Consider the following 27,294-nt stretch of genomic DNA (forward strand, 5'->3'; position numbering starts at 1 on the left):
AATGGAAGGAACAGTGGGGAGAGAATACAGCTTTCTTTATTTGAACTAGCCTTCGGTAACTCAAATTAGACCCTTAAAGAAGTTTTCATTAAACAAGATATGGAATATGAAAAACACTTCAACGAAAGCAACGCCAGAAGGACGTAATAGGATAAATATTAAAATAGAAGAGTTCGCTGTCTCACAAATATGTTAGCTTCTAAGTGCCTATACGAAACCGGATGCATTATTATCAAACTCCACAGCCTTTTCTTTTCTCATTCCGATAGAAGCAAGCTTCAAGAACTCGCGCGTTATAGAAACGTGATATGAAATGAGCACACAGCAGCATTTAGGATTTACGAGATTGTATAGAAAATGAAATCCCGTGACGCGATTTTTTTTTTTTTTTGCACAGCCTTCCAATTTTTTTTTTCCGTGCAAGCCGCCACCAGCGCAATACTGGTTCCTAGGTAGTAGTAGTAGTAGTATGCGTTTTGGGGAGGGGGGTTGGGAAGCCGACTGTTGTTGGGGCGTACTTAGACGCCCATGTCACAGTCGGAGGGGAAGGGTTCTTGGGAAATAAAGAGGGGAAAAGGGGGAGTAGAAAGGGGGGAGGTTGGGATTTTTCTAGTCTTTCTCTAAGCGTCGAAGTCTAATTTGCAGGCGGGGGTTCTGTTATGGTCATAGCCATCGGCAAGGCTAGTTTGTATAGGGTCCAGTCGCCTTGATGGTGATTGGGGAAGTCCGATGTAGGCGAAAGAGGGTAGTTTCCTAATTTAGTTCGGCCACAGGGAGTAGTATTAATGAGTCAGTCTGTCGGAAAGGCTGTTGTCACCACTTCTCTCTTTGTTGCCTTTTTCTTCAGAGGAGGGAGATTAATCCTGTCTCGTCCAGGTAGTTCTCCAGTGCCTTCAGCGCCTTCTTTTTGGTGCAGTTTGGGCCTCGAGGTCTGGTGATCTCCTCCAGAGAGCTGTAGGGTAGGTTGAGTTTTCTGTACTCTTCCTGGATTGTCCTTCTCTCAGTGTCGTAGAGGGTACATTGTAGGATGAGGTGGACGTCATCTGCGCGAGTCCCACAGGTGTTGCAGTCTGGACTCCTAGAGGGTCTCATCCTGTTGATCCATGCGGGTGTGAGGGCGCTGCCCGTCCGAAGTCGGTGGAAGACAGCCGCCGTTGCCCGGTTGATGCGTGCTGGGAGCCGGGCAGGGTGGTCGCCTTGTGCCATCCTTGCGTCTGGATGCTGACTTGCGATCTCCCTCGCCACAAGGAGCGTGGCGTCCGCGGACGGGGGCACCTTGGATGTGGGAGTAGAGGGCTCATCATGGGCGAAGTTTGCCATGTGGTCGGCGATCTCGTTTCCCTTGATGCCACAGTGGCTTGGCAGCCACTGAAACCTGAACTGGTGTCCGAGTTGCTCCAATGCCATCGCTTCTGCTGCGATTCTTCGCGCCAGTGGTGGTGCCCTCTCCAAGTTATCTAGCATGGAGAGCGCGGCTTGTGAGTCGCACAAGATTACCCACTTGCCGCCCCTGGAGCTGCCTTTCTGAACGGCCTCGAGGGCGAGCAGGATCGTTGTTAGTTCTGTGGTGGTGCTGGTTGCATGGTGTGTAAGGCGCACGCTTAGCCCAACGCCAGCCGCCTCGAAGGCCGCCGCGGCTGTTGACGACCCGTCTGTGGGACGTACTGAGCCGTCCGTGAACACTTGAGCCCAGCCGTGTTACTGGTCCTCGATGTGGGAGAGCGCAAGGGTTCGGAGGGTCACTCTTGTTGCCGTCCTTCTTGATCTCAACCCGGGGATGTGTAGATCGACGTCCATGGGTTGTGGACGTTCTTGCAGTGGTGGGAGGTCGGCCAGGGCCGCAGCGGTTCCCGCGATGTCTCCAAGTTGACAGAGCGCGCGTCCAAGTCCTGACTCTGTTCTCTGCGCAATCTTTATGATTAGGCTTCTCGTCGACCGCCCATTCTCCATTCGGATAAGGTGTCCAAGAGCCCGCTTCTATAGTGTGGCACAAATCGTGGCTACGCCGGCCTCGACGAGTGTATTGTGTGATGAGGCGCTTCGGGGCGTGCCAAGGCAAATTCTCAGTGCCACCCTCTGCGCCCTCTCTAGGTTTTCTTGTTGTGTGCTGTTTAGCGTCACCAACGACAGCGCGTAGGTCGGGCAGGACACGATCAGGCCCTTGTACATTGCCAGCATCACGGCCTGCGAGGTGCCCCACGTTGTACCTCCAAGTGCCCGCACGGTGTTTGTTCTTGTGCGCATCTTCTGGAGCACTGCATCTACAGCGGGCCTCCAGGACACGCGCGCGTCGAGCATCAAACCCAGATAAGTTGCTGTCTTTTCTGATTTTATCGGTGCTCCCTCGATGTGTAGTACTGGACGAAATGTTCGCAGTATTGGAGCCTAGAACAGAGCCGTGGTCTTCTCAGCCGAGATGCCGAGGCCCAGTTCGTGTAGTCTGTGCACCGTGTTGGTCAGTGCCCGTTGCAACTCTTTCACCATTTCCTGTCTGCGATTTGGTGGGCTGGTGGCCCAAAGTGCCACGTCGTCTGCGTATACCGCCATGTTCACGAGGAACTGTGGTCGAGCTCCAACTCCGGCAGCCGAAGGGAGAGATGCGATCGCGATGGAGAAAAGCAGCGGGCTCAGCACGCTTCCCTGAGGCACACCGGCTGTTATCCCGCGTGGTGTGCTGTAGGTGCTGCCGACACGTACACGCAGTGTTCTTCCTGTCAGAAATGCACGTATGTATGACAGGGGGCGCCCGGTGATTCCGAGGTTCTGGAGAGCCGTGAAGATGGTGTCATGGGGGAGCGCATCGAAGGCTTTCCTCACGTCTAGGAACACTGTGGCCGTCGACCAGCCCCTTTCTTTAGCTTACTCCATGGTGGTGGTGAGGTCTGAAATGGAGTCCGCAGTGCTCCTGTGTCTCCTAAAGCCGGAGAAGCAGTCTGGAGCAGCGGAGTCTGCTCCAGACTGCTTCTCCGGTGAAGTCTGGAGCAGTGGAGGTCCCACTGCCTTTTTGCCAGCTTTTTCCCGTGGCGGCGGAACTTTGCGTCGAGCCGCCTGTACTCCTGTATGTCCTCCGGCTTGTTGGTCCTCCAGGATCTCCGTTGTGCATGTCGTCGTTGAGCTCTCAGGCGGAGCCAGTGCATGTCCGGGTTTGGCCCTGTGATGGGTATCTGTACCATTCTTGTGGCTTTTTTAAGTGCTTCGGCGATGTTCTCGGGGGCAAGGGGTGCGCCAGAGTCTACCAATTTGTCTAGATGTCTTCTGTACTCCTTCCAGTCCACCAGGTGGCAGGTCTTGAGTGGGGCTTTGGGTGGCTTCCCTATGATGATGGGAAGGTGGTCACTGCCCCAGCTGTCCTTCTCTGGTGTGGCTGTCAGGCGTAGTCCTCTGGTAATAAATGTGAGGTCAAGGACGCTGCCTTCCACTCCTGGGCGGACGAATGTTTGTTCTCCGCTTGTTATATTACGGAGTGCCAGGCCATCTAGAGTTGACTGTAATGCACGCCCCCTTGCGTCCGTTTTCTTGTCGCCCCATGTCTCGTTGTGGGAGTTAAAGTCGCCAGCGATTACTGCCTCACCCTTGATCTGCGTGCAGATGTCCACAATTGTCTTTGGGTCCCAGTGACCCTGCGGCCGCACGTACGCGGACACGAAGGTAACCGGCCTTCCCTTGATCTCCACTGTGACCCCCACGTACTCTTCAGTGTCACTGCACAAGTCCTTGAGGTCCACTTCAGTCTGTCCGAGACTTGCTCGTACCAGCAACATGGCTCCTGGGAATTATCCTGCTCGCGTTGCTTTGCTCATATAAGTCACGTACCCTGAGATGCGAATGTCTTTTGTGTTCGGTTCCTGGAGGGCCAGGGCATCATGTGCATTGTCTTGCAGATGGTCGCAAAGCCCTGGCAGCCGCGATTGTATTCCGTTAGCGTTCCATTGTAGCAGAGAGCACCTGATGGGGTGTTTGGATGTTGGATTAATGTTGCTTCCCATTTTCAGTTGTTGGTGAGGCTGCTGCTAGCTGGCTCACGACCACTTGCTGTTGGGTGAATCGCTGGAGTATTTCTGCTCCCGGCTGGTACTGATGCAGGAGATGAATTCCATCTTGAGAAGCTGCGTCTTCTATGGCCAGAGAAAACTGAGGTATTTGCAGTTTAGGAATTGAAGTGCAGGAGTGGTGGGTGTCAGAAAGCGAGAATCGGTGAAGTCCGAGGGAAAGATGAATATAAAATTCTGAAAGATGAAAACCAAAGATATGTAGACTGCAGTATAGTTCCGGCATTTTCCCGGTCGTCGTTTAGCAGTGAAGGCACAACGTGGGCTGTGTTTGGTGCGTCGAATGAGGTAAGCCTGAAAGAGCTTCAGAGGATCATTAAAATAATGGACTCCAATGAAAGAATAGCCTTGATCACCTGATGAGGCGTTGACTCCGGTGTTATTGTTGACAATAATCTACGAAGAGTAGTGAACACGAGTGGGATTATGACCTGGAAGATTGAGGCGGTTTCTCCTTCCGTTTTTCGGTTAGGTGGCAACGTATGCAAATCGGAAGACTTGCTTGAAATTATGCCTTTGATGTTTTGTTTATCCCAGAAGGATGCTTTTCCAGTTCCTCCAGTGGCGACTCTCGAGGTGGATGCTACGGCATCGGAGTTATCGTTTCTGCTCTCTTGTCTTTCAAGGGGAGGGAACTCTTGAACAGTCCGTTGCGGAACACTCCTGATGGTGGCATCAGGTTGTGGTGCGTCATTTTCGGTAGTTTTCTTGCTTATTTGGTGTTTACTGTGTACAGCACCTCTGGCCTCACGAAAAGTGGTGTTGTGTTTCAGCTGGTATCTCGTGACCTCTGTCTCTCTTGCTTTCACTGGGCATTCGGCTGCGTTGGAAGCATGCCCTCCTTGACAATTCACGCATCGCGGGTTGGCTGTGCATTCACCTTCGTGGCACTGCCCACATCGATAGCACAGCTCAGAGGCCGCTGTGCACGCAGCTGCAATGTAGCCAAACTTGTAGCATTTGTAACATTGCAGGGGTCGTGCTCGGTAGGGAAGTACCTCAGTTCTGACGAGACCCACTTTGATATGTTGGGGTGGCACCTTTCCTGTGAAGGCAACCCGTATGACGGGCGATTTCCTCCCGAGTCGCTTCACTTCTGTTATGCCGACAGAGGACTGTAGATGTGTCTTTACGTCGTCCTCTGTGCAATCAGGGTCAATATCTCGGAGGACGCCGAAAGAGTTCGAGCCGTCTCTGGGCAGGAAGGCTGTCACTGGCAGTGCACAGAGTTTCGTTAACTTGAGCAGTTCGACTTTAAAGAGGGGTCTTTTTGTGTCAACTGCGATGATGTTGCGAGCCTTGTTAATTCGGATCTCACTCACCATGCCTGGTGCAGCGTTGTTCAGAAAGTCGGTGAGCTTGATTTTGCTCAGTGACTGAGCTTGGTGGTTTCCAGTGGGGATGAACAGTACGGTATGACCGACTTGCAGGTTGGCTTCATCGTTGAAAGGTAATGCTGAATTCAGGCACCTCTTGCGTCTTTTCTTTCCGTAAACGACCTCGTATTTCCCGTCGTTCGATTGCATGTCTTCATCATCGCAAGCGGATACGATCGTCGAGGAGGAGCAGGTGGCGGCCTCATCGGTGACGTCCATAGTCGGAATTGTATAGCCGTCCTTGACGATCGTTGCTGAACTCGCCTGGTCTTTGTCTAAGTCGGGGGGAAGGTTCGTTGACTCGGGGGTCATCTTCGTGGATGTCTTGGCCTCCAAGGAGGAGGCCGTTTGCGAGAAGAGGTCCGGTGCCTCTCTGCTTGTATGTGATCGCAGAATATAATGTGGAAAATATCAGTTTACCAGCTATTTACGAAAAGCCTCGGGAGATGGGGATAGAATAAACAGCTGCAGTCTCGTCGTCGTCGTCGTTCTCCCCGTTCCTACGTCAAGATTCATGGATGCAGCGTTTATATTCCTAAGACTGAGTGGAGAAGAAAAATATGTAAGCGAGGTGTGTGTCAGTTGACGGCACTTAAAAAACAAATGGCATTGATAGCACAATTATTGTCAACAACGCGTGGCCGAACCGTTTTGACATGAGCCGGTAACCGTTATTTTTTTCCGGTTCAGTTCCGGTTCGGGTTCATCGCGATAACAATATAACGGTTGGGTTCGGGTTCAGTTCCGGAAAAAATACCGGTTCGGTTCCGGTTCGACACCCTGATATATATATATATATATATATACCCTATTGGAAAAACGTACAAGAAACAAACCTGCTGCTTGTACAGTTCTGGTATGACACCACCATAATTTCTTGTTATTATGTATGCAGCTAGTTTGGTTTGGCGTTCTGCATAACTGGAGATACCGGCACCGCTATGGCTCCGGGTCTGTCTATACTGGCAGTCAGTTTGCTTGCCGATATGATTCGGTGTGGCTGGTAGGATTTTGCGTCCGATGACGTAGCGACCGCCATCTTTCCAACAGCAACGCTTATACCACAAGACCACCGGTATAACCAAATCATACATGCAGAAAGACGACCGCCATATTCCAACAAAAACGTCCATCGTTCACCACCGGTATCGTTACATACGCAATGTATGTCGAAAAAGAACATAAGCCGCGTTTACATGAATGCAACTTAGTCGCATTGAATCCAGTTGCCGCATACAATATGCGGTAATGCAAACGGCATAATGCACAAAGCGCATCGCATTTTGGAACGGGGAGGATAATCGCAAGGCGCTCGCTGCGGGAGCGAGTGAATAGCTGAGAACATGGCGGCGGCCAACCTCGTAGGCGGCGCAGAGAGCGGTCCCGCAATTTTTTTCCCGAGAACAAACGCAAGCTTTTATTGCGATCATAAGTAAGCGGAATATAGCAGAGCTGCTCGGTGAGGGCGGCTCCGTCCAAACCATTGCGAAGTACGACTTGCGCGTCCGAAGGGGTCACAAAGGCTTCGGTGCAAGCACGAACGACACCGAGAGCTCCGAGCACTGTAGAGCACTGCATGGTAGCGCAGAACGAGCAGCTCCTACCTCGGTGCCGTTCCTGGCTGCGCAAGAGCCTCTCGGACTCGGGGTCCGGTTGGTCCGGTCGCGATCGGCGACGTCTGGCGCGGCGAAACGCGGAGGCTTCCTCAAAGCGTGCGCACACACGTCGCCTCTCGTTCAGAGTGAACCGGCGGCCCAGCCTGGAGTCCTAAACGCCTTGGTCTTGATGCTTATTCCGTCTCGCAACTTCTTCCACAGCACCGAAGACAGCGGGCACGATCTTTACTTTCGCCGAATGCGTCGAAAGGCCTCCACGTGCGATGCACCGGAAAACGCGGTGCGGCTGGTGCCGGAACGGAACTGCACAACTTCGAGCTTTGAGTCAGCGTGCACGGCAACAAACCGATCGTGACACCAAGCCGCGGATACCGCATCGCCGGTCGACAGCAGCAAACGGCCCGTTGCTCGTATCGTGGGCCGAGACTCGTACTCGGCCAACTTGGCGTCTTTTCGTGGTCCCTCGCGTCGTCGCAACCAGCCACAAACCCGACAAACCCACCAGCCCGAAACCGTAGCAAACGTTGCCTGCGTTGGAGAAAAGCGAAACCGAAACGTAAAGCTTCCGCCCGGTGGCTTCCGCTGCCGCGCCTTTTCTAACTTCTCGGCTTCCACTTCCGGTCGTCGCGGAGATGACGAACAATGGCGAAGATAGAGTGGTGTGTGGGGTCGTTGGCTCGTTTACGGTTACGGGACAGATGTTTTGCGGTCCGTTTCTACTGCGTCTCTGGTTCTAAACTCGACGGCGCCTCTCATAGTTCAACCAGGTGTGGTCGGCCTGGGTCAGCGGGGCCGGCTCGCCTCGTCCGATTGCCGGACCGCCGGCGACTTCCGAAATCTTTAGGCCTCGGATCCGAAGGTCTCCGTGAAACGGTAAGCGAATCTCGTCCCGTTTTCGTTCTACTTTTAAATTACGTTAGGTGTGTTCGTGACAATTTTGAACTAGAATAATTGTTCTTCATTGCGGTTTGTCATTTACCGAAAATGTAAATCGAGCAATGAACGAGGAGCCATGCGTGAAAACGATGTCTGTACGATGTTAACTTCTACCTGGGCGGCTAAAAAAAAAAAAAAAAGTCAAGACTGGTTACGGTTGGATGCGAGGCTGCTCCCAATGCAATGGTAAGCACTTAATGCGCCTTTCTGGACGGCATGTAAGCAATATAGCGATCAACGAGACGAGTGACGGCGAGAAGCTACGAGTGCCGGCGACGAGCGACGAAGATTTCTCACTGTCGCTGCTTGCGTCCCTCGGTTTTTGGGTTTCGAGAAAATGTCGCTCATCGCCTTGGTCGCTTGCACCAATCGCTTTCATAATGTCTGTCTCGTCGCGCGGCTGACTACCGTATTTATTCAAATATAAGTCGACCCTTTTTTTTTTTTTTTTTTTTTTGGAAATTGTGACCAAAGAATTTCGACCTCCATTCGCGACCAAATTTTGCGACCCTACCGGAGGCATGATGCTATCGAGTCACCGAGCCGGCTTGCCGTAGAGCCGCGCCGCTTCTTGTTTCAAAAAGCTTTTGGTAAACAACAGAAATGGCCCGCCCGCGGTGGCTGGTGCCGCTATCGCGCGCACCGCTCGTACGTCGGATTTCGACATCGCGCCTCTAGCATTCCCCTTGCTGGGCAATGGGGAAGGAGAGGAACGCGATGCGCAATGCACTTTGCCCTCCATCCTCGCTAAACAAAAAAAAAAAAAAAAGATGTTGTTTTTGTTAGTTGCTTGAGGCGGCTCGGCTCGCGTGTTACTCATGCCGACACGGCGGCTTTGCTTGCGTCTTTGTAGCTTCTTTCCTCGCTTCGCACCTTTTTTCGTTTCTTGTCATTTTACAACGGTGTCAGTGAAGTATTGTTGCGAATTTGCGAGGATGTCTACGAAGCTGACGAAGCTTCGGACGACGATGACATGCCCAGAAGTTCTGACGGTGATTAAGTTTTTGGCATCGCCCCGTGATTTAGCTGAGAGTGATGTAAATAAAGGTTTGTTTCTTTCTTTTGCCCAAAATGTCCCCTGTGTTAAAAATACAAAAAAAAAGGTCGACCTATATTTGAATTATTTTTTTTTAAATTTATTCTCGGTGGGTCCAATAAATATGGTTCGATCTATTTTCGAGTAAATACAGTAACTTTAATTCTTATTTTGGGTTACGTCGGACGCAACTCGAATGGTTGACAGTTAGTTACGTTGGGCGTAACTCTAATTTTTATTTCGGGTTCCGTCGGACGTAACGTTAGACACTGCGTTACACTTAAGCAAAAAAGGGCCTGCTGGTTCATCATATAAACCAACCATTGGTGCTTAATTAAAATGCATCACTGACCTCCAAAAAAAATACTGCTATCCTAGAGTTTATGCTATAGGAATGTAGCGCTTCAGATAAATTTGTTCATTTTTACTTTTAGTCCCTGCCCCACCAGATACAACATCTGGCCTAAAGCCATGTTCCGGATCTCCTTCCAAGACCACAGGCGGGTCGTCATTCAATCCAGGAGTCGATGGCGTCTCATGGGCGTGTTGCTGGTGCTTCTTACTGGATGGTGCTACCGAGGGAAAAGTGGTCGTGCTTGGGAAAGGCAAGTATGGCCGCCGTAAGTATACATATTGTTTTTACCTTTGCTCGAACCTACTTTAAAAAAATGCACAGTTCGCATGTGTGCATCTCTCAATGCTTCTACAGTCGGCTGTTATTATTTGGAGTGCTCCAACTCTGTCAGCGCTAGTTTCTCTAGATCATGCAAATGGGATGCATCACTAAACCACATATGCTCTCGCAACAAACAGTGCTGTGCCGAAGCGCTGTGGAATTTACTCTAGCTTTATAATGCAGCACAAAATAAATGACGCCAAGTATAGCTACTTTTGTGACTCCGTTTTACCAAAAGCTCTGCCGAAACAAACTTGCCGCCTTATAGGTAGTGCAAAAGAACCTCGCGTGCCTAACCTGGAGAAGGGCATTTTTTTCATAGGTCATTTTTTTCTTAAACGAATACCTTCAGCCTCCTTGAAATGTTAACATCATGTGACACACGGAAGTACAGTAAACCCCTTAATGTTGGCGAACCTTTAACTTTCGCGGCCTTTAATTTTGTGGAATTCAGTGGCTTCGATTATGTCCTCTGTGACCGATTCGAGAAGAAATAGGGGCCACGAAGATAAGGGGGTTTTACTGTACGTCGGAGGAAAGAGGAAGTCACTTTTGTTTGTATGCAAGAGTAAAACCAACAACAACAATTATGGTGTTGACACTTTGTGAGCCTATCTGTGTCTATTGGATGATATCAATTTTGTTTTAGTTCGTTAAACCTTGTTGCCTGTACATTGTGGGATGTCGTCTTCAACACGAGCAGTGGTTTTCCTCTGAAGCAGGCAGCATGGACGCGTGCCGCAGCACAACATAGTTCATTTGCAGGTGGTACCGCAGGTTGAAGGATGGTTGGCACAATATGGCGGAATCACAATTCAATGTTCTACCTCGGGCGTAGACAAGATTTGCTTGTTCTAAATCATTTTGTCTAAAAATCTGGGATTTGCGATGAATGTACCCGCATGGTTGGAAGGGCCAGACAATCCTTGTGAGCGCTTTGTTTTCTAGCCTCTCAGTCCTGAACCCACTCACGCACCACGTGTGTAAATGTTCCGATAGGTGGGATCACTTATTTGGAAAATGGTGAATGGCAACTGTTATCTTTATCAGAATTCTGTATTATGGTCAAAGTTGGACTGCATATTTGCAATACTTTTTCTCACTTAAAAATGTCATACTAAAAATATGTAGAATAGCCGATGACAAAAAGAGAATGGCTGGGCGTCCTCCAGTACGTTTGTGTGCTTTTCACCCCACTTTGGACAGATGTGCTCGCTCCAGGCTCATGAGGCGCTGAAACGTCATCGAAGGTAGCAGACGGGCTGGTGGTGGAACAACGGAGACTTCTCCCTGCCTTTCTCATGCTGTCAGTCAGCGTGTACTTCTATACTCTAACTTAGCTTAACCTGCACAGAGCTGAGGAGAATAGGCTTTGCGAGTGCCCTTAATGCATATGCATTTGTACAGCTGAGGCACTTTCTGAATCAAGAATAATGTGTATCTTACCTTTAAAAACACATCATTTTGGGGGTGCAAAAGGAATTATTTTTGTTTGTAATGTCTTATTACGAATCGCAGGCACGTAGCCAGGGGGAGGCCCATAGGGCCCGGGCCCCCTCCCGCCCCCCCCCCCCCCCCCCCGAAATCTTGCAATTTGCATGAGTCATCCTCTTCCCCCTCCCCCTCATACAGCATTTTGTCATGAATGGGCCCCCCCTGAAGCAAAATCCTGGCTACGTGCCTGACGCATCGACTCCTTCAACTTAATGCGGAGTCGACCTACGCTGTTGAAAAATTTAATGCCTGCCAGGTAATTGTTTTGCATTTAGTTAATATATCAGTATTCAGTTAGGTATCCCAAGTCATTAGTCGCTGAGATGCACTCTCTCTGTAAGTCAGTCATGTTTAACATTCATAAAACTGCTTGTCAAATAATGGCACTGTCGAGGACATGTACTCGGCTCGAGCAATTGCTGTGCACAAGCTGGTCGTGTGGATACAGGCAGCAAACATCCCGGTTGAAACGTCCTTCCTCGCAATGTAGCTCAAGACTAGGTCAGGGTCCCACTCACAAACGTCTATACTTTGCATCTCTTTAAGCTGGACCACTTTTGACACTACAGGCCATTGCAGCAAAAACAGTGTGACACATGATTATAAGCTCGACGTACCATGGCATCTAACTAGAAGGTCACATGGCCTGCAGCTTCTGCCGTGGTTAACTTTAAACTGAGATAGTTTGGAATAATGCTCTCGGTTTTTAGTGTTGCCCGGCACGGTTAACAATTTGGTGATATAGTGCTGCAATGAAAAATCTGCATTCGTGACTGTATCCCCTTATGAATGCATACTAGCTATTAAACTCTCCATTCTGCAGAGAAATGAAATGCACTTTGCTTCCAATTGCAGCTACTTCTGGAGCTTCATGGTATGAAGCACCTTATGGCTGCAAGCTCTGACCGATATTGTTCTCTGGTCTGCGCAGGCCCATTGCAGGGAGTCACTCCGAGAGCCTCACCAGTGTTTCTGCCCGTGGTCGTTCTAAATTTTTTTGTTGTAGGTATGCATCCTTTCTGTCTTTCCCTTAATTGTACTCGGGCGTTTCCTTTTCATTATCGCAGATTTTCCTCAAAATTGGTTCAGCACACAAATGGACGCTGTACAACTGTATCCCACATATGTTGTTCAAGATAACTTTTCTTTGCGAAAGTTAGATTTTTTTTATGAAGGTTAGTCTTTTTTTGTTTTTATTTAGAAATTTATGCGAGTTTCCATGGGCAACACTAAAACGATATGCCAGGAGCAAGGGCAAGTTTACTGCTCTGATTTGTTCTCAACTGATTGCAAGAAATTTCGTTAATGTTCTGAAACCTCCTTTCAGCGCTTGCTTTGCAGCATAAAAAAAATTATACATAGGACATACTTTGTTTTTTAAACTGCTTTCTTATTCTGCAGGTCTGCCTGCCATAGATGTCGCACTACTGGAGAGTAGGCGAATTCGATTGTTGGTTTTGCCATTGCTTTTTTTTTAGCCGTTGTCTTAATAGTTCTTGTAAATTTAGAGCTTTTCCTAAAAAGCAAGCCGGGAAGAATATTTAGTTTGATTAGGTAGCTGAAAATAATGACTTAGTACCCCTTTGTCAGTAAAATAGATACTGTGTGCCGCTGTTAGTGTCAAGCCTAGATCCTCGCTTTTTTGGCATTTTGCTCAGAGCAGTACCCATTTTTATTCATTAGCCTCTTGGTGCACCAACTAAACTCTTTCTATCCAGGAGCAAGTGAGTGTACCAGACACCTGCCCTCTGCTGGTACACTCTACCCTCACGTTCCGCGAGTGTATGGACTGGAGTTGTATCCCCAGTCGACACTCGCTGAGCACGAGGGTAGGAAAATCTTTCCATTGCAGCAGAGCCATTATGGGGAGAGTCTGGCAGTCTATGATTTCGCTGCCGTAACGTCTCCCTTCCGAGGGAGCTAATCAGCCCGCGGCACAGAGCAAGAGGTGTGAGCGCGTGCGCATGAACTCTAGGCTGCTCCCAGCTGAGCGGGGAGGGCCGCCATTTTCATTCATTTGCCCGGCATGGGATCGATATTCAAATTTCGGATTTTTCCTTTTATTTGGCAGGCTCCGGCAATAAAATGATATAGTGTTATTCCTCGGTGGCTTAAAAACCTAAAGAAAGAAGTTCCTTCATGTTTGAACGCAAACTTCTATTCAGGAAAAAAAAAAAAAAAAGAAATAAGCCCGTAGCAGACGACGCATAGCCTCAACAGTGCTCCGTGCCGACAGCTTTGTGTCAAAATGGCGGTCGTCTCGTCTTTGCTGCCTTCTCTCTCCCTCCTTCGGCGCTCTTCTCCCTTTCCTCCTCTCCGGCGCCTTCGTCACCACACCCACTGGCTAAACTCTCCCACTATACGACTCTGCATTGCAGTAGTAGTTTTATTTATAGCCTTTACAGTTGAATGTGAATATTTGACAGAAATCTCACAGGTTGGGGGAAAGAGGGTTAAATGAATGCATTTGATCATTCGCCTTAATTCGGTACCCATCATTTTAACGCCTACGTGGCCTTGTCCTGGGGGGTGACTATGACTAAAATAAAAGGATCTATGTGCTGATCACGAAAGAATATGCTAGCCATTCTAATGTAGCTCTGCCAAGTACTTGATTGTGATTTGTTTTTATTTTCAGCTATTGGGTGCCTCAAGATCTGGAGATCCTAGTGGCCACAAGCTTGGACTCAATCTTCTTCCGTGGTCTGGCCTGGACCATGGGGGAGGTAGTCCGAGCAACAAGAGCATCGCAGTATCTCCCTGCCTGTGACTTTCGATCAGCGTCACGACGGGGGAGTCCTCGTGCCACCAGGTGTTAGGTATGCCACTTGAAATAAGCATTCTTCTTACCTATTAATAGAACAGCAAAAGCACTACGAAGCCTAAAATGCAAAAAAAACATATTTAAATCTTGGGTTGGATGGAGTTCCAATTACAAAAAAGGAGTCTGCAGACATTATTAACATGTGAACTTAAAGCCCGCGGATGTAGGTTCGACGGTGTCACAGAAATAACTTCCCGCAGATGGCTTCGCTAATGCTATACCCTAACAAATTCTTAAAATAATCATTGTGTTACATTGGTGTCATCAATCTTATGTACCTACCCCACCCAGCAGTCGGGAGATGTGAAATATAAAAAAAATGTGAACTTGCACATTGTCAGCTCTGCAAAGATAATATATTGAACCGAGCATAGCACGTTCAACTTAAGAAAGCAATTCAGTGCAGGCCTAGTTTTGAGGTTCACATATGTGTTATTGCCCTTCATAATGAAGTAAAAACTGTTTAAGCTGTAGCCCACTACAGGCTTTCTATTAGTGTTAAAAAGTGTTATGGCGTTTTAAACACCTCGCTCTAAATATTTTCTTGAAATACGTAGGTTTATGGAAATTATTATGTGGACGTTTGCAGACAGTCATGGTGAGACCAATCTTTAGTGCCAAGTGTTCCACTTATTCAGAGTTGGTTGAGTCTGTAAATATTGTAGGTTGCAAATTATATTTTTATGGTATGCGATGGGCACAATCATCCGTAATGACTAGCTCTACCTAGGGGAACTTTATACGTTTCCTACGGCAAGATGTTTTCGCAAAAATAAGTATTTAGTTTATTAAACTCTTGCACTAACCTTATCTCTAGAAACTTTTTATATTCTTTACGATGCTGAGATAGGATTCTGGAAGTAGTTTTTCTAGAACTACGCTAGACATTTCCAGTTCATCATTTTTCTCGCAAAGCATTCGAGAGAGCCAAACCCTGTAATATACGGATGGAACTCGCAGAATGATGCGACTGGCAGTTTGAAACATTCGGCACTGTAACAGTAATAATGACATGTCACTTGCCTATGTAATGCTCATTGTCGCAGATCAAACTGCTTTTTCCGTCTACACTAAATTTCAGTGGACTCATTCAGCGAACTCGCACCCGAGACTGCAGCGCTGGGTTCTGCGAAGTAATTTGCATGAATATAGATGCAACAGGTTTCTTTGAGTGTGCGGCTAACACGTATTCTTCATATTGAATCTGCTAACTGCATTCATGACCATGTCCATAATTGTATCCACATTCCAGCTTATTTTTATTTTGACATTTGAGTTTTCTTCAGTACTTTCTCAACATCTGTGCTTGTTGAGCCGTACTCAAGTCCATACATCTTGTCTTTCGCTATTACATTAATATATAAAACTGTTGATGCCGAGTGAGAATTCAAGGTACCAAATCTGTCTTGTGAGTTAAATAAGAACCAAAAAAAAGCTTTACAAAGAAAATTTTGATAAAGGATGCTGTATGGTCATTAGAATAGCACATGCCATGCTAAAAAAAAATACAAATTCTTGTTAGGTATGCAAGGATGACAGTGCTGTGCTGTTTCTGATGTGTCACAAAAAAATCAGTGCCATACAGTGTTCCTTATGGAAGTACAAACTGTTGAATTCGAAGCCCAGAAGTTTCATTCAAGAATGTTCCTGAATACAAATGTATTTAGAGATCTCAGCCACTGACTTATACATGACTATGTGGCGAACATTCATTTTCATGTGCATTATAGTTTACAAGGTCTAGTCTGCATTGATTTATTGCATTCATGCTGAAACTGGGAGGGGTTCTCTGGGTATGAATAAAGAGATATAAATTTCTTGAAATCAAAACATTTGAGAACGGACAAAAGGAAGGATCTGAGAACGGTATCTTAGGTTTTCTTTTCTTTTTCTTACAGTATGTTCACTTTATTTCACCTGATGCATTTAGTTTTTAGCGCAGCTCTTAGCACCCGTTTCCACGTTTCGCTGCGTCGCTGTCGGCCTAACCGCCCAACTGAACTTGGTAGGAAATTGAATTAATGTTGCGGTCATGTGACGTTAATATTTCCGCTAAGTCTAGCTGAGAAACTGAATTTTTTTATGGATGACGTGACACGGTCATGCGACGTCATTTTTGCCCGCTACTTTTAGCGGGAAAACTGCATTTGTGTTGAGGTCATGTGACGTCAATTTCCGCGCTAAATTTAGTGGGAAACGTAACCCGCTAAATTTAGTGGGGCAATTTTCCCGCTAAATTCAGGGAAATTTCCCACTAAATGGGAGGGAGCAGAAGAGGAGGAGGGGAGGGGGAGGAGCCTCCCATCCTCCTCTTCAAGATCTGTGCTCATATTTCATCTCACGTCTCATATTTCATCTCATGTTTATTCAACTTTTATATTGCAGGTGCACTTGCAGCACAAATCTGGGTCGTGCTGATCCTCTACGCACAAGTTAGGAACTCCTGAGTGGCAACAGTGGGAGTTCGGTCTGACAGCTCAAGGGACACCATTGTTCAGTATCGAAGTTTTAATTATCTTTTGAGCAAAGTTAAGCTTTGCTGCTTGCAGTTCTTCTAAAAATAAATACCTGCAACCAAATTTACCAGGTCACAACATTTTGCCTCTGCTCTTAGTGCTCCTGGTGAGCCTCGGATAAGAGCTTACTGGTGTGCAAACATCATGCTTGTTTGAAACCACTCACTGATGTAGACTAGCTGACATCCAGCATTCCAATGAAACGCTGGATGTCCACAAGTCTTTCTTGAACAATGCAAGCGGGAAAGGAACCATACAATCGTATCGTATTGGGGGATATTCTACACAGTGTTTTTTTGTATGTTTTACAGACTTTTTTTAAAGAAGCCATAAAAGCTACATTTACGCGGTCTGTGCACGTGAGTTGCATGGCCAGGGCGGCATAGTATAAAAGGCTAATTTGTAATGATCAGTCGGCTTATTACAGAGATGTGCCAGACTTCTTTCAGAAAACTGGATGGAGGTTCATTGTAGCGTAGTTTTATCCCGCAAGCCTAAATATCCCGTTCGTTTTCCACAAAGATATAACTAAACGTGAGAAAACACAAAAAAACCTCCTACCAATAGTGACATCGTAAGAAGACCTTTCGGCCGCCAAGCGTTTGTCGCTTAAGGGCCGCACGTCCAGTCGCAAGTTTTCTAGGTATATTATCCCGCATTCGCACCAGTCGTGACACATTTTACTGCCCTTTTAAAAAATGACATATGCGTGCATAGCTTCGATAGGCGCTGAAGATGCGTGAGCAAAGATTTCGAAAGCTGCTTTTGTGATGTCGCTCTCTAGGGAAGGGCTTTCACAGCACTTTAAAAATGACTCTATGCAGCCTCGATTCATCAAATTACCAAATAATTTTGATATTTGAGATTCTGGAGGTCAAATGAAGTTTTAAAAGTTTTTTGTCAAATACAAAACCGCTTCAGCCTCTCTTGAAGTACAATAATTTTTAATCAGTGAAAATAGACCCATGGTTCCAATTAGAAACTTGCTAACGGTCATCAAAACACACTAAATCGACTTTCTTTGTGAAGATATAAGACAAGAGAAGCATTTTATGGCATTCTAAAAAAATGGTCAATTTGGACGCGTTTCCAGACTTCGGTTTCTTACCAGAGCGCATCTTTGCACCTGCGGTCCTGCTGCCCGGTGGCCGCAGTGCGAAGCCACCCCCTCGCCTCCCTCGCAGGATGGAGGGAAGCAAGGCGCACGTGTGTTTCGCGTCTAAGCCCCTGGGGAACAGGACTGTGGGCGTAGAGATGAGCTCTGATAAGAAACTGAAACCTAGAAACTCGTCCAAATAAAGCGTTTTTACAGAATGCGTAAAATGCTACCCCTGCATTATATCCTTCTAGAAAGTTGATTTTGTGGTTTTCAATGACTCGGCAAGTTTCTAATTAAAACCATATTTTCATTTTCAATAATTAAAAAGTTATTTAACAAATTGTATTTAATTATCTGACTGATTGTTGCGATTTGGCCCCTATACTATGTACGCCTGGCCATATAACTCGCCTGCACAAACCGCATTAATTTAGCTTTCACGACCTTTCTAAACATATATGTAAAGCTTAAAACTAAATCGCCCTGTACAACAGTGACAAGGCGAAACCAGCATGTTGAAGCCATATGGCTCCACCATGCTGGTATTGCCTTTTCGCTGGTATAGGATGTCCCATATTACGTCATGCATGTATGGTTCCGTCTGCCTACATGGTTCCGCCATAATCCACTACGCAGGTATAGGATGTCCCATAATACGACACGCTTGTATGGTTCCGCCTACCTGTATCGTTCCGACGTAATCCACTATTCTGGAGCCGCGGTTTCGCTTGTATAGGATGTCCCATATTACGGTTATGCTTGTATGAGCCTTTTCCATCCACTTTCCATCATCGAAATTTTCCAACAGGGTATATATATATATATATATATATATATATATATATTAAATTAGCGTTCTATTAAAATTATTTATTATCTTTTCATCGGGCAACGCCTGGCGTGTTTACAGGATGTTTTTCTTTTTCTTTTAAATATATTCTGCTAGTGAAGTGCGGAATGATCGGATGCGCTTAAGGCATCCCAGCATATACTTCAGTTGAGTGAATGTATTTCAGTTGAGCGAAGGCTCGATTCTTAGATTCGTACGTGAGCTTTTCTTCGCATCCGTCAAAAGGCCGGTGAGCTTTTCTCCGCATCGGACAGTACGGTGAGCTTTTCTCCGGTGAGCTTATCACCGGTAAGTTTTTCTCCGCCGCCCGAAAAGACAGGCATTTATGTCTCTTTATTATACACTACTCGCATAATGGACAATTGTTTGGAGAACCAGAGTGTCCATGTTAACGAGAAATCGCTTAATCTGTCAGGTGGAAAAAGAAGAAGCCCCTTCTCTTACGAACTACATGGGGCAAGAGCGGTCACAACGGGCACACAACTGCAAACTTAACAATCATTTTTGCTTTCCCTTTTCACTGTCACTTTCTGCACATGCTTGAAAAAATAAGATTTATAATGTTCCTCATCGTGGCGAGACGCGGAATTTCAACACCTCATACTAATTATGGCCTTAACTCACTAAACTATGCTATTGAACAGGAAGCAAATAATGCGAATTCATATAGTCTTGCAGACAACCTAATTTTCAACCTGTCACCTCAGGGGTCACGTATAAATGGTGAAATCGTTTTTTTTTATTGAAAGTGTCTGTTTACACGTATATGAGAGCAATCATCTCTGCTGTGGTGCTTCTGTTTGTATTTTTAATTTCATTATGTTTTTACAATGTTGTTTTTCGTCAAAATGAGTTGGGCATCAGCAGCTGAGTTTTTACTCCAGACGTTTTCTATTTTTGTAAACCCCTTCAAAAAGGGAAATAAAGGGGCTTATCATAGTTATTACTATTATTATGAAATTTGCCTTTCTTGAAGCTCAAAGGACAAAGAGCAGGAAAGGGGCGCCTTACCGTGAAAGCACCCCTGACACAGAGGATGGCCACGATGAGCCCGATGGCGCAGATGACGGTGTAAGCGAGGACCCTGCCAAAAGAGGCTGCAGAGAATGCAACGAGCATGTCAGCACAACCTAAAAAGTAATTCTGATACGTGTTTGTTTATAAAATAGGAGTTAGCCAGCCCCAGTGGGTGCCTGGTGTCTTTGCTGTAGGTAATAAATTTAGCCAGTGCAGCACCACTGCTGTCCTGGGGTCTTTAACGCGCATCCCGCAGTAGTGATACGTGACTGTATGCCGGAATGATACTCGTCCAGATCAAAGCGGGCAAAGGTGGGGATTGAACGCAGGACCCCTGGGTTCTGCAATGCAAACTTTGACTCCGTTTGCCCTCAAGCTGCGTTGCGTTAACGAGCTCGTGCACCGGTGGCCCGGCACAACCCGCCTTGACGGGCAGGCCCGTAAAGATATTTATAGAAGCGCGATTCATAAGGAACCAACAATTAAGAAAACGCACCTGCGACGTAAATACTGACTTTTCTCTTTCGCACGAAAATCGCTGGCTCAAATTCCGGTGCTCAGGGCTTTGCTCACTGTGACTTTCTTAGTCATGTGTGAAGACGACACACAAATTGAAATATGCTAATATGCCATTTATATTACATCTGAAACGCTACAAAGGCCACACGATATCCAAGTGAATTCTAATAATTCTCAGCATATCTTACATTTGACTCGCCAAGTTTTTCTTACCAATCCACCATTTTTGAAGTCATGGTTCCAGAGGTTGTGGTATGAAAGCGCATGTTTGTGTTCCTCCATGGATTCACAAGCGACCAAGACAGGCTTTTAAGCGAGAGGCTCGTGCCACCGCTCGTGGTGTGGACGTTGGTAGGAAACGTGGCCACATTGGCCATCGTAAACCTACCAACGTCGTAATGTGTCCAGCGGGATCGAACAACTTTTAGTTTTTTTTTTCTTATTCGACTTCCCGGGGGACTTGCATCGGGCGAACACCATCATCGGTCGTCACCATCCTGACTGACCGGCCCCCTCTACCCTCCCTCGGAAAGTTGCAGTGAGCTTTCCGAGGGAGAGGGGGCCGGTCAGGATGGTGACGACCGATGATAATCTTCGCCCGATGCAAGTCCCCCGGGAAGTCGAATAAGAAAAAAAAAACAAAAAAACTAAAAGTTGTTCGATCCCGCTGGACACATTACGACGTTGGTAGGTTTACGATGGCCAGTGTGGCCACGTTTATTTCAAGACAAAACGACAACAAGTCAACAGTAATTTACATTACAAAACTCCCAAAATTAAAACTACTTTAGTCCCCCAGTCTCAAGAGCCGAATCTGCCTGATCTCAAAAGCCGAATCCCCGAGAATCCTCTCGGCAGCCCTTTTCTAGACTCGTAGGGGCCTCCTTACCCTCCAGGGATGAACCAATTACTTCAAATGTGCCCATTGTCACGTGGTACACTCTTACCCAATGATCAGCGAGCTGTCAACGTGCCCCACCTCCGACATTTCAACGGTCAAACCCCAATTCTTTGTAGAGTCACCACATGCTTTCTTTACCGTCTGGCTGGCGCCACCAAGTTAAGTTATTGCGTTGACTAAAAGCGAAGTTTCTACACTGAGCGGCGAAATACGCCGGACACAAGCACACCCGCTTAAAAGCCACAAGTGCGGACAGAAGCCCAAGACAGGGGTAATCCGGCGCCCCAAACTGAAATCCAATCCGTTTGTTAACGACCGGGGTCCGACTCTTCCCCACCGAGCCCCGCGGCTGCTCGAAGCCCCCCACGCATGAGAGAACAAGACGACTCCCCGTCCACGCTCTCACCCTCTGCCGCGGGTCTGCGAGCAAACGCCCAAAAATGTGGACACAAACATAGGCAGAGAAACAAACGATGCCGACGCAACTGTAGAAAGATAGACCTTTCTAAAACAAATCTTACTTATTTCTAACAACATCCTTCGTTACTTGACAATGCCAAACCCTGCCCGCGCCTCCCATTGACCAAAATCTCTACATATACGGCTCTGCACGCATTTGAAAGCTCTGTTGGCCGCGATTTTCCCGTTGGAAATTTTAGCAAATCGCCTATGACTTTTGAAAAATGATGACGGTTAGTTCTGAAACTTTGGGGCACCTGTTGGCTCGGACCGTCACAACTACATCTGAACGGAGAACGAGCGTTCCGCGACGTGTTATTTCACAACCACGCCTCGTCAGTCGCGCAGTGACAAGCAGGTCGTTCCTTTACATTGCAGACACATAAGGCTCCTGAAGCCGCTATCTAAACACATCGGTCGCTTCTGTAATTCTAAGCAATGGTCGTTTAGCTTCAAATAAGACGGCGCCAATGGTGCACACTTGGTGAATGTAAGCCGCTGTCACACTGCTCACGCATCGTACAAATGACACGGGCTCCAGACATGATGACAGAATTCCCTATGGACAGGACTTAGGCAGATTCGACGCACAGTTGCTTGATACGTGATTCAAACATGCCTGTATACAGTATGTGTAGGACCAGTGTGACGGGACCCTTATATACGAAGAAAGCCTCAGACTGTCTTTTGTCATATGTATAAGCAGCAGGACCGCTGCTTTAGAGGTAGACCTTAGCGGCAGCACGGAGAGCAACGACAACCGAGCTGTGTTCTCTATAAGTGATATTTTATTTGCAGAGTTTGCAGAGAAAGTCAAAATCGAGAAATTCACAAACCATACTGTAAACAGCTATTTCCGCGCGATTTAGTGCTTTTTTGCACCGAAGCGCAGATCAGAAATGAATTTATTTACAAAGTTCGCAGAGAAAAGTAAAAAAAGCGCTAAATTTACGGAGCAAGTTGTAAATGGAAACCTCCGCGCGATTTAGTGCTTTTTTGCACCGAAGCGCAGATGAGAAATAAGATAAGTTAGGATTTTAAAGAGCCCGTGCAGAAGCCAAAGTCGGCGTCCCTGATCTTCATCTCCACCTTGTGGTAGGTGTAATAGTAGGATTCAATGTTGCCTTTTATGTGCCAGGTAATACTGAAGGCCCTTATTGACGAATTTGAGGTGGAATGGTATCCATTAAGATTTGCCTCGTTGCATCTCTTGAACCACCAGCCTCCACTTAGTCTTATGGAGCAGCTGTCTCCGTCGCGAACCTCCTTCCAGCTCTTGGTGGTGAACTTGGCATGGTTGTGGTAGGACAAGGCGTCGTAACCTGTGCATGCCAAAAACCAGAGTAGATCAACGACTGTGCTGACGGTTCTTGCACGGTACTATGCTCGCACGCCGCAAATTGAAAAGACTGAACTTTGTTAACGGCCAACATCTAGAAATATTTTACTGCGCCAGTGGATGCAAAATGTTTTTCTCCACTTCCAAACTGATTTGCCTCAAAAGTGGTTCAACAGATTACTCGACACAGCCGATCGTAACCTAAATTACAAGACATAATACAGAAGTGCTGTAAGTTAGGCGAGTTGGTATGATGACATGGTGAACGTAACAGCGCACAAAAAGTCGAGGACAGAGAAAAGGGACATGCACAACAGACAAGCGCTGACTCGCAACTGAATTTATACACAAAAGGAAGGAGAAGAGAACATTCTAAAAAGATACGCAGGGCAAGCAGTGCGTGTCACACGCGACACAACACCATTTGACTACAATGTCTTTGCCCCATAGTCCGATTAAAAACAAGGTGTCAGTTTGAAGCAGTGCCACTGATGGGTGGCTAACGCGGCAGTCCCCCAGGGTGTTGATCCAATGCGCTTCCAAGATTTCGCGAGTCGTCTTGTCTCAATAATGTCCAATTATTGTTCTGCCTTTAAGAATTGGAGTACACGAGGAGGAATCGCAATGAACGGGAAGATGACCGCCCACCGTGGATTTTAGTGAACGATCAGGCTCGAGAAGGCGATCATTTAGGCACCGTCCAATTTGGCCCACATAGCTTCTACCACACGTTAGTGGGATTTCGTACACCACGCCAATTGAACACGGCACATAAGGGTGGCTGTGGCGTTTCTGGCACGTGTCTTTGATCCGCTATCGAGCGAATTTTTGAACAAATTTTCGCCATTCCTTTGAACACCACAGGCACATCCTACCTTTCGGCTGCTCTTTTTAAATTATGCGAGGTTTTGTGCATATATGGTACAACTACCTTTCGTTTCGGTTGATCTCTAGGTTTTTTCGCTCTTTTGTCTTACGTACCAAGGACCCCACCACCTCGTTTAAATCCTGTGATGAAAAGCCCGACTTTTGGACTCTCTCAACTTGGCCGTTAAAACTTCCATGAACAGTGTGAAAGCAGGGCTTCCTTTTTTTTTTCTTGCAAGTGTTGATAGAGCTATTGATGGTGTCCTCGGCTGACCACAGGTGTCTAAAGTGTTTCGATATGTTGACGATTTTTCGTTAGTGTATCCCGAGTCCGTTGAAGGTGATTACGTTGATAAGGTTATGAGCGTATTTTCCAGGTGTGGCTTTGGTCTTAAGTTCACTGTTGAAAAACCATCGGACGGAAAGTTACAATTCCCGGACCTTTCGTTATCTCTTCATACGAACCATATCTGCTGAAGTTTCTCACCTAGGTCAAAAAAGGGGATCCTTCATTACACATCAGCAGATTCGAAATTTTTGAAAAGGGAGATCGCGATTACCATACTTGGGGCCGCGCTCACGAAGTCCTGCTTTCACACTGTTCGTGAAAGTTTTAACGCTTAAGTTAAGAGACTCCAAGAGTCGGGCTTTTCATCACAGGTTTTAAACGAGGTGGTGGTTGCCTTGGTACGTAAGACTAAAACTTTTCAGCGAAAAAAACCTAGAGATCAACAGAAACGAAAGGTAGCTGTACCATATATGCACAAAACTCCGCATAATTTAAAAAGAGCAGTCGAAAAATACGATGTGCTTGTGGTGTTTTCAGCTCCCAAAAGAATGGCGCAAATCTGTTCAAAGGTTCGCTCGATATAGGAAACCCTTAACAAAGACAAGTGCCAGAAACACCACAGCCACCCTTATGTGCCGTGTTCAACTGGCGTGGTGTACAAAATCCCACTAGCGTGTGGTAGAAGCTATGTGGGCCAAACCGGACGATGGCTAAATGATAGCTTTCTGAAGCATGATTGATCACTAAAATCTACGGTAAGTGGTCATCTTCCCGTTCATTGCAATTCCTGCTCGTGTACTCCGATTCTTAAAGGGGCGATGCAACAATTTTTGTACTTTACGCAAATACCGCTTAGAACGGATCACTGATATTAATGACCTATGAGACACGCTTTCGTTTTTCACCCCGCGCAGTAGAAGTCCGAGAAAAAACTGAAAGAAAAACGAGCAGCGTTCACCCCCTCGACTCGCAGCGATGTGATCTGGAGCCGATTATGTGACGTCAATGTTGATCATAGCCACGCGCTGGGGTTGGCAAAGCCCAGGACACGCGCTGAGTTCCAGATATTGTTACATTTCGGCTATTGTTCGTCGTTGCAGCAATTGGGCACGGGCCACTACCTGAATGGTTCTCGAAATCGAGTGTCCAAGCAATGCTCGGGTACAGTCTATAAACCGCATTCAAATATCATCATTGGGGTGTACTGCGATACCACTAGTTACGTCATCAACTTTGGCAAATAAGATAATGAATGAAAATGATCGCTTTTGTCCTTGAAAATACTGAGCAACAAAGGAGCCTCTTGGCCAGTGGCATTAGGTGCGAGTATCCTTGGGTCCCACTATACTCCGTTTCACCTTATGTTGTACCGTAGCGAAGGCTAGAAGCGCGAGCTCATAGCGTTGGCAGCTGCCCTTGGTGCACGAGAGCGTGTGCCGCTGAGATGTGCCCCAGAGCAAGGAGCTCGAGCTTGTAGCCTTTATAGCGGTACAACACAAGGTGAAACAGAGTATAGTGCCAGTAAGCTCGTGTAAAGTGAAAAAAACATTCAAATTGAATATCGTTGCACCCCTCCTTTAAAGATGTGGGGCAGTGTTCCGAGATTTTTTAGGACTCGAAGAAAAAACGTCTGACTCCGTGTTTGTACGAAACGGTTCTGTTTATTATCCTCTCAGGCGGCAATGCGGAAGGGACCGAGCGGCAATCCCCGCGGGGGCCCTGTTTTATGCAGAGGTCGGCATTTCAGGTCGCCCTCACTCACCCTCACCCTCACAGCCACACTCACCTAAGCCCCTCACTCACCCTCACCCTCACAGCTACACTCACCTTCAGCCCCTCACTCACCCTCACCCTCACAGTCACACTCACCTTCAGCCCTTCACTCACCCTCACTGAACCTCACGGCCCTCACGCACTCACCGCCCTCACGGCCCTCACGCCCCTCACGGCCCTCACGGCCCTCACCGCCCTCACGGCCCTCACCGCCCTCACGGCCCTCACGCCCCTCACTCACTCATGGCCCTCACGCCACTCACCGCCCTCACGGCCCTCACCGCCCTCACCGATCTCACGGCCCTCATCGCCCTCACGCCCCTCACTCACTCATGGTCCTCACGGCCCTCACCGCCCTCACGGCCCTCACCGCCCTCATTACCCTCACGGCCCTCACCGCCCTCACGGCCCTCACGCACTCATAGCCCTCACGCCACTCACCGCCCTCACCGCCCTCACGGCCCTCACCGCCCTCACGGCCCTCACCGCCCTCACGGCCCTCACGCCACTCACCGCCTTCACGCCACTCACCGCCCTCACGCCACTCACCGCCCTCACGCCACTCACCGCCCTCACGCGCCTCACCGCCTTTGCGGCTTTCACAGCCCTCACGCCCCTCACGCACTGATGGCCCTCACGCCACTCAGGCCAGCTTCAGATGGGGCAATTTTGCCCTGAAACTTTACGTCGCAACACCAGCAACACGGGCCGCCCGCGATCACACGCAGCAACCAATTGCTGCGATTTGCCATCGTCATCATTAAATTTTATTTTTCTTGCACTATTAGACACAATTACGCGTTATAAACGTGTTTTTATGCATTTCAATCTCGTTAAGAATACTAATGCACCTTTCTGAAACAGTTTATTTCCAAAAAAAACGATCGATTTCAAACCAGAACCAAGTCTTTCGGTGTCATCATCGCCGGCACGAGGTATCACGTGAAAATTTTGCGTCCCTGATTGGATGCAGCCGCTTCAAACGCATTCGAATTGCTCCGAGTTGCTCGCTTATTTGGAGCCGGACCAGATCTCAGCAATTCGTGTCGATCTAGGGAAAGCTAGAGAACAACCCGCCATTACCACCAAAATTGCTGAGAAAGATGCTCGATCTGAAGGGGGCCTCACGCACTCATGGCCCTCACACCACCTCATGTACTCACTGCCCTCACGGCCCTCACGGCCCTCACGCCTCTCATGCCACTCACTGCCCTCACGCACTCATGGCCCTCACACCCCTCACGCAATCACCGCCCTCACACTACTCACGCACTCATGGCCCTCACGCCACTCACCGCCCTCACGCCCCTCACGCCCTCGCGCCCCTCACGCACTCATACCCCTCACCGCCCTCACCGCCCTCATGGCCCTCATGGCCCTCACGGTCCTCACGGCCCTCACCACAATCACGGCCCTCACGGCCCTCACCGCCCTCACCGCCCTCACAGCAGTGTTGCGGAATGGGCACCCCCATTCCATTCCAATTCCATTCCGGGGAATTAGGGTTTTCAATAATTCCATTCCTTTCAACTCCTAGGAATGGGGACACTGGGCCCATTCCCACTCCTGGAATGGCTGGATCGTTCCATTCCATTCCTATAATTCCAAAACGTAAAAATTGGCTCTTGACAGCTACATTGTGTTGCCGGCATAAGCAC

General features: G+C 47.6%; 2 protein-coding genes across 2 annotated transcripts in view; both read right to left on the reverse strand.

Moving 5' to 3' along the window:
- LOC121835428 overlaps positions 1–19,591 on the reverse strand; it is a 115,854-nt gene extending 96,263 nt beyond the window's left edge. Inside the window, exon 1 of the mRNA XM_042289610.1 lies at positions 19,484–19,591. Within this exon, the coding sequence (XP_042145544.1) occupies positions 19,484–19,591 (108 nt within the window). The remainder of the gene's footprint in view (positions 1–19,483) is intronic.
- Positions 19,592–22,346: 2,755 nt separating this feature from the next.
- The window catches only part of LOC8038163 (angiopoietin-related protein 7-like), a 61,613-nt gene continuing 56,665 nt past the window's right edge, over positions 22,347–27,294 (reverse strand). Inside the window, exon 5 of the mRNA XM_040221172.2 lies at positions 22,347–22,690. Coding sequence (XP_040077106.2) covers positions 22,398–22,690 — 293 coding nt within the window. The 3' untranslated portion in view covers positions 22,347–22,397. The remainder of the gene's footprint in view (positions 22,691–27,294) is intronic.

The sequence above is a fragment of the Ixodes scapularis genome, unplaced genomic scaffold (genome assembly GCF_016920785.2).
Source record: "Ixodes scapularis isolate PalLabHiFi unplaced genomic scaffold, ASM1692078v2 PGA_scaffold13__105_contigs__length_92229423, whole genome shotgun sequence".
NCBI classification, from domain to species: Eukaryota; Metazoa; Arthropoda; class Arachnida; order Ixodida; family Ixodidae; genus Ixodes; species Ixodes scapularis.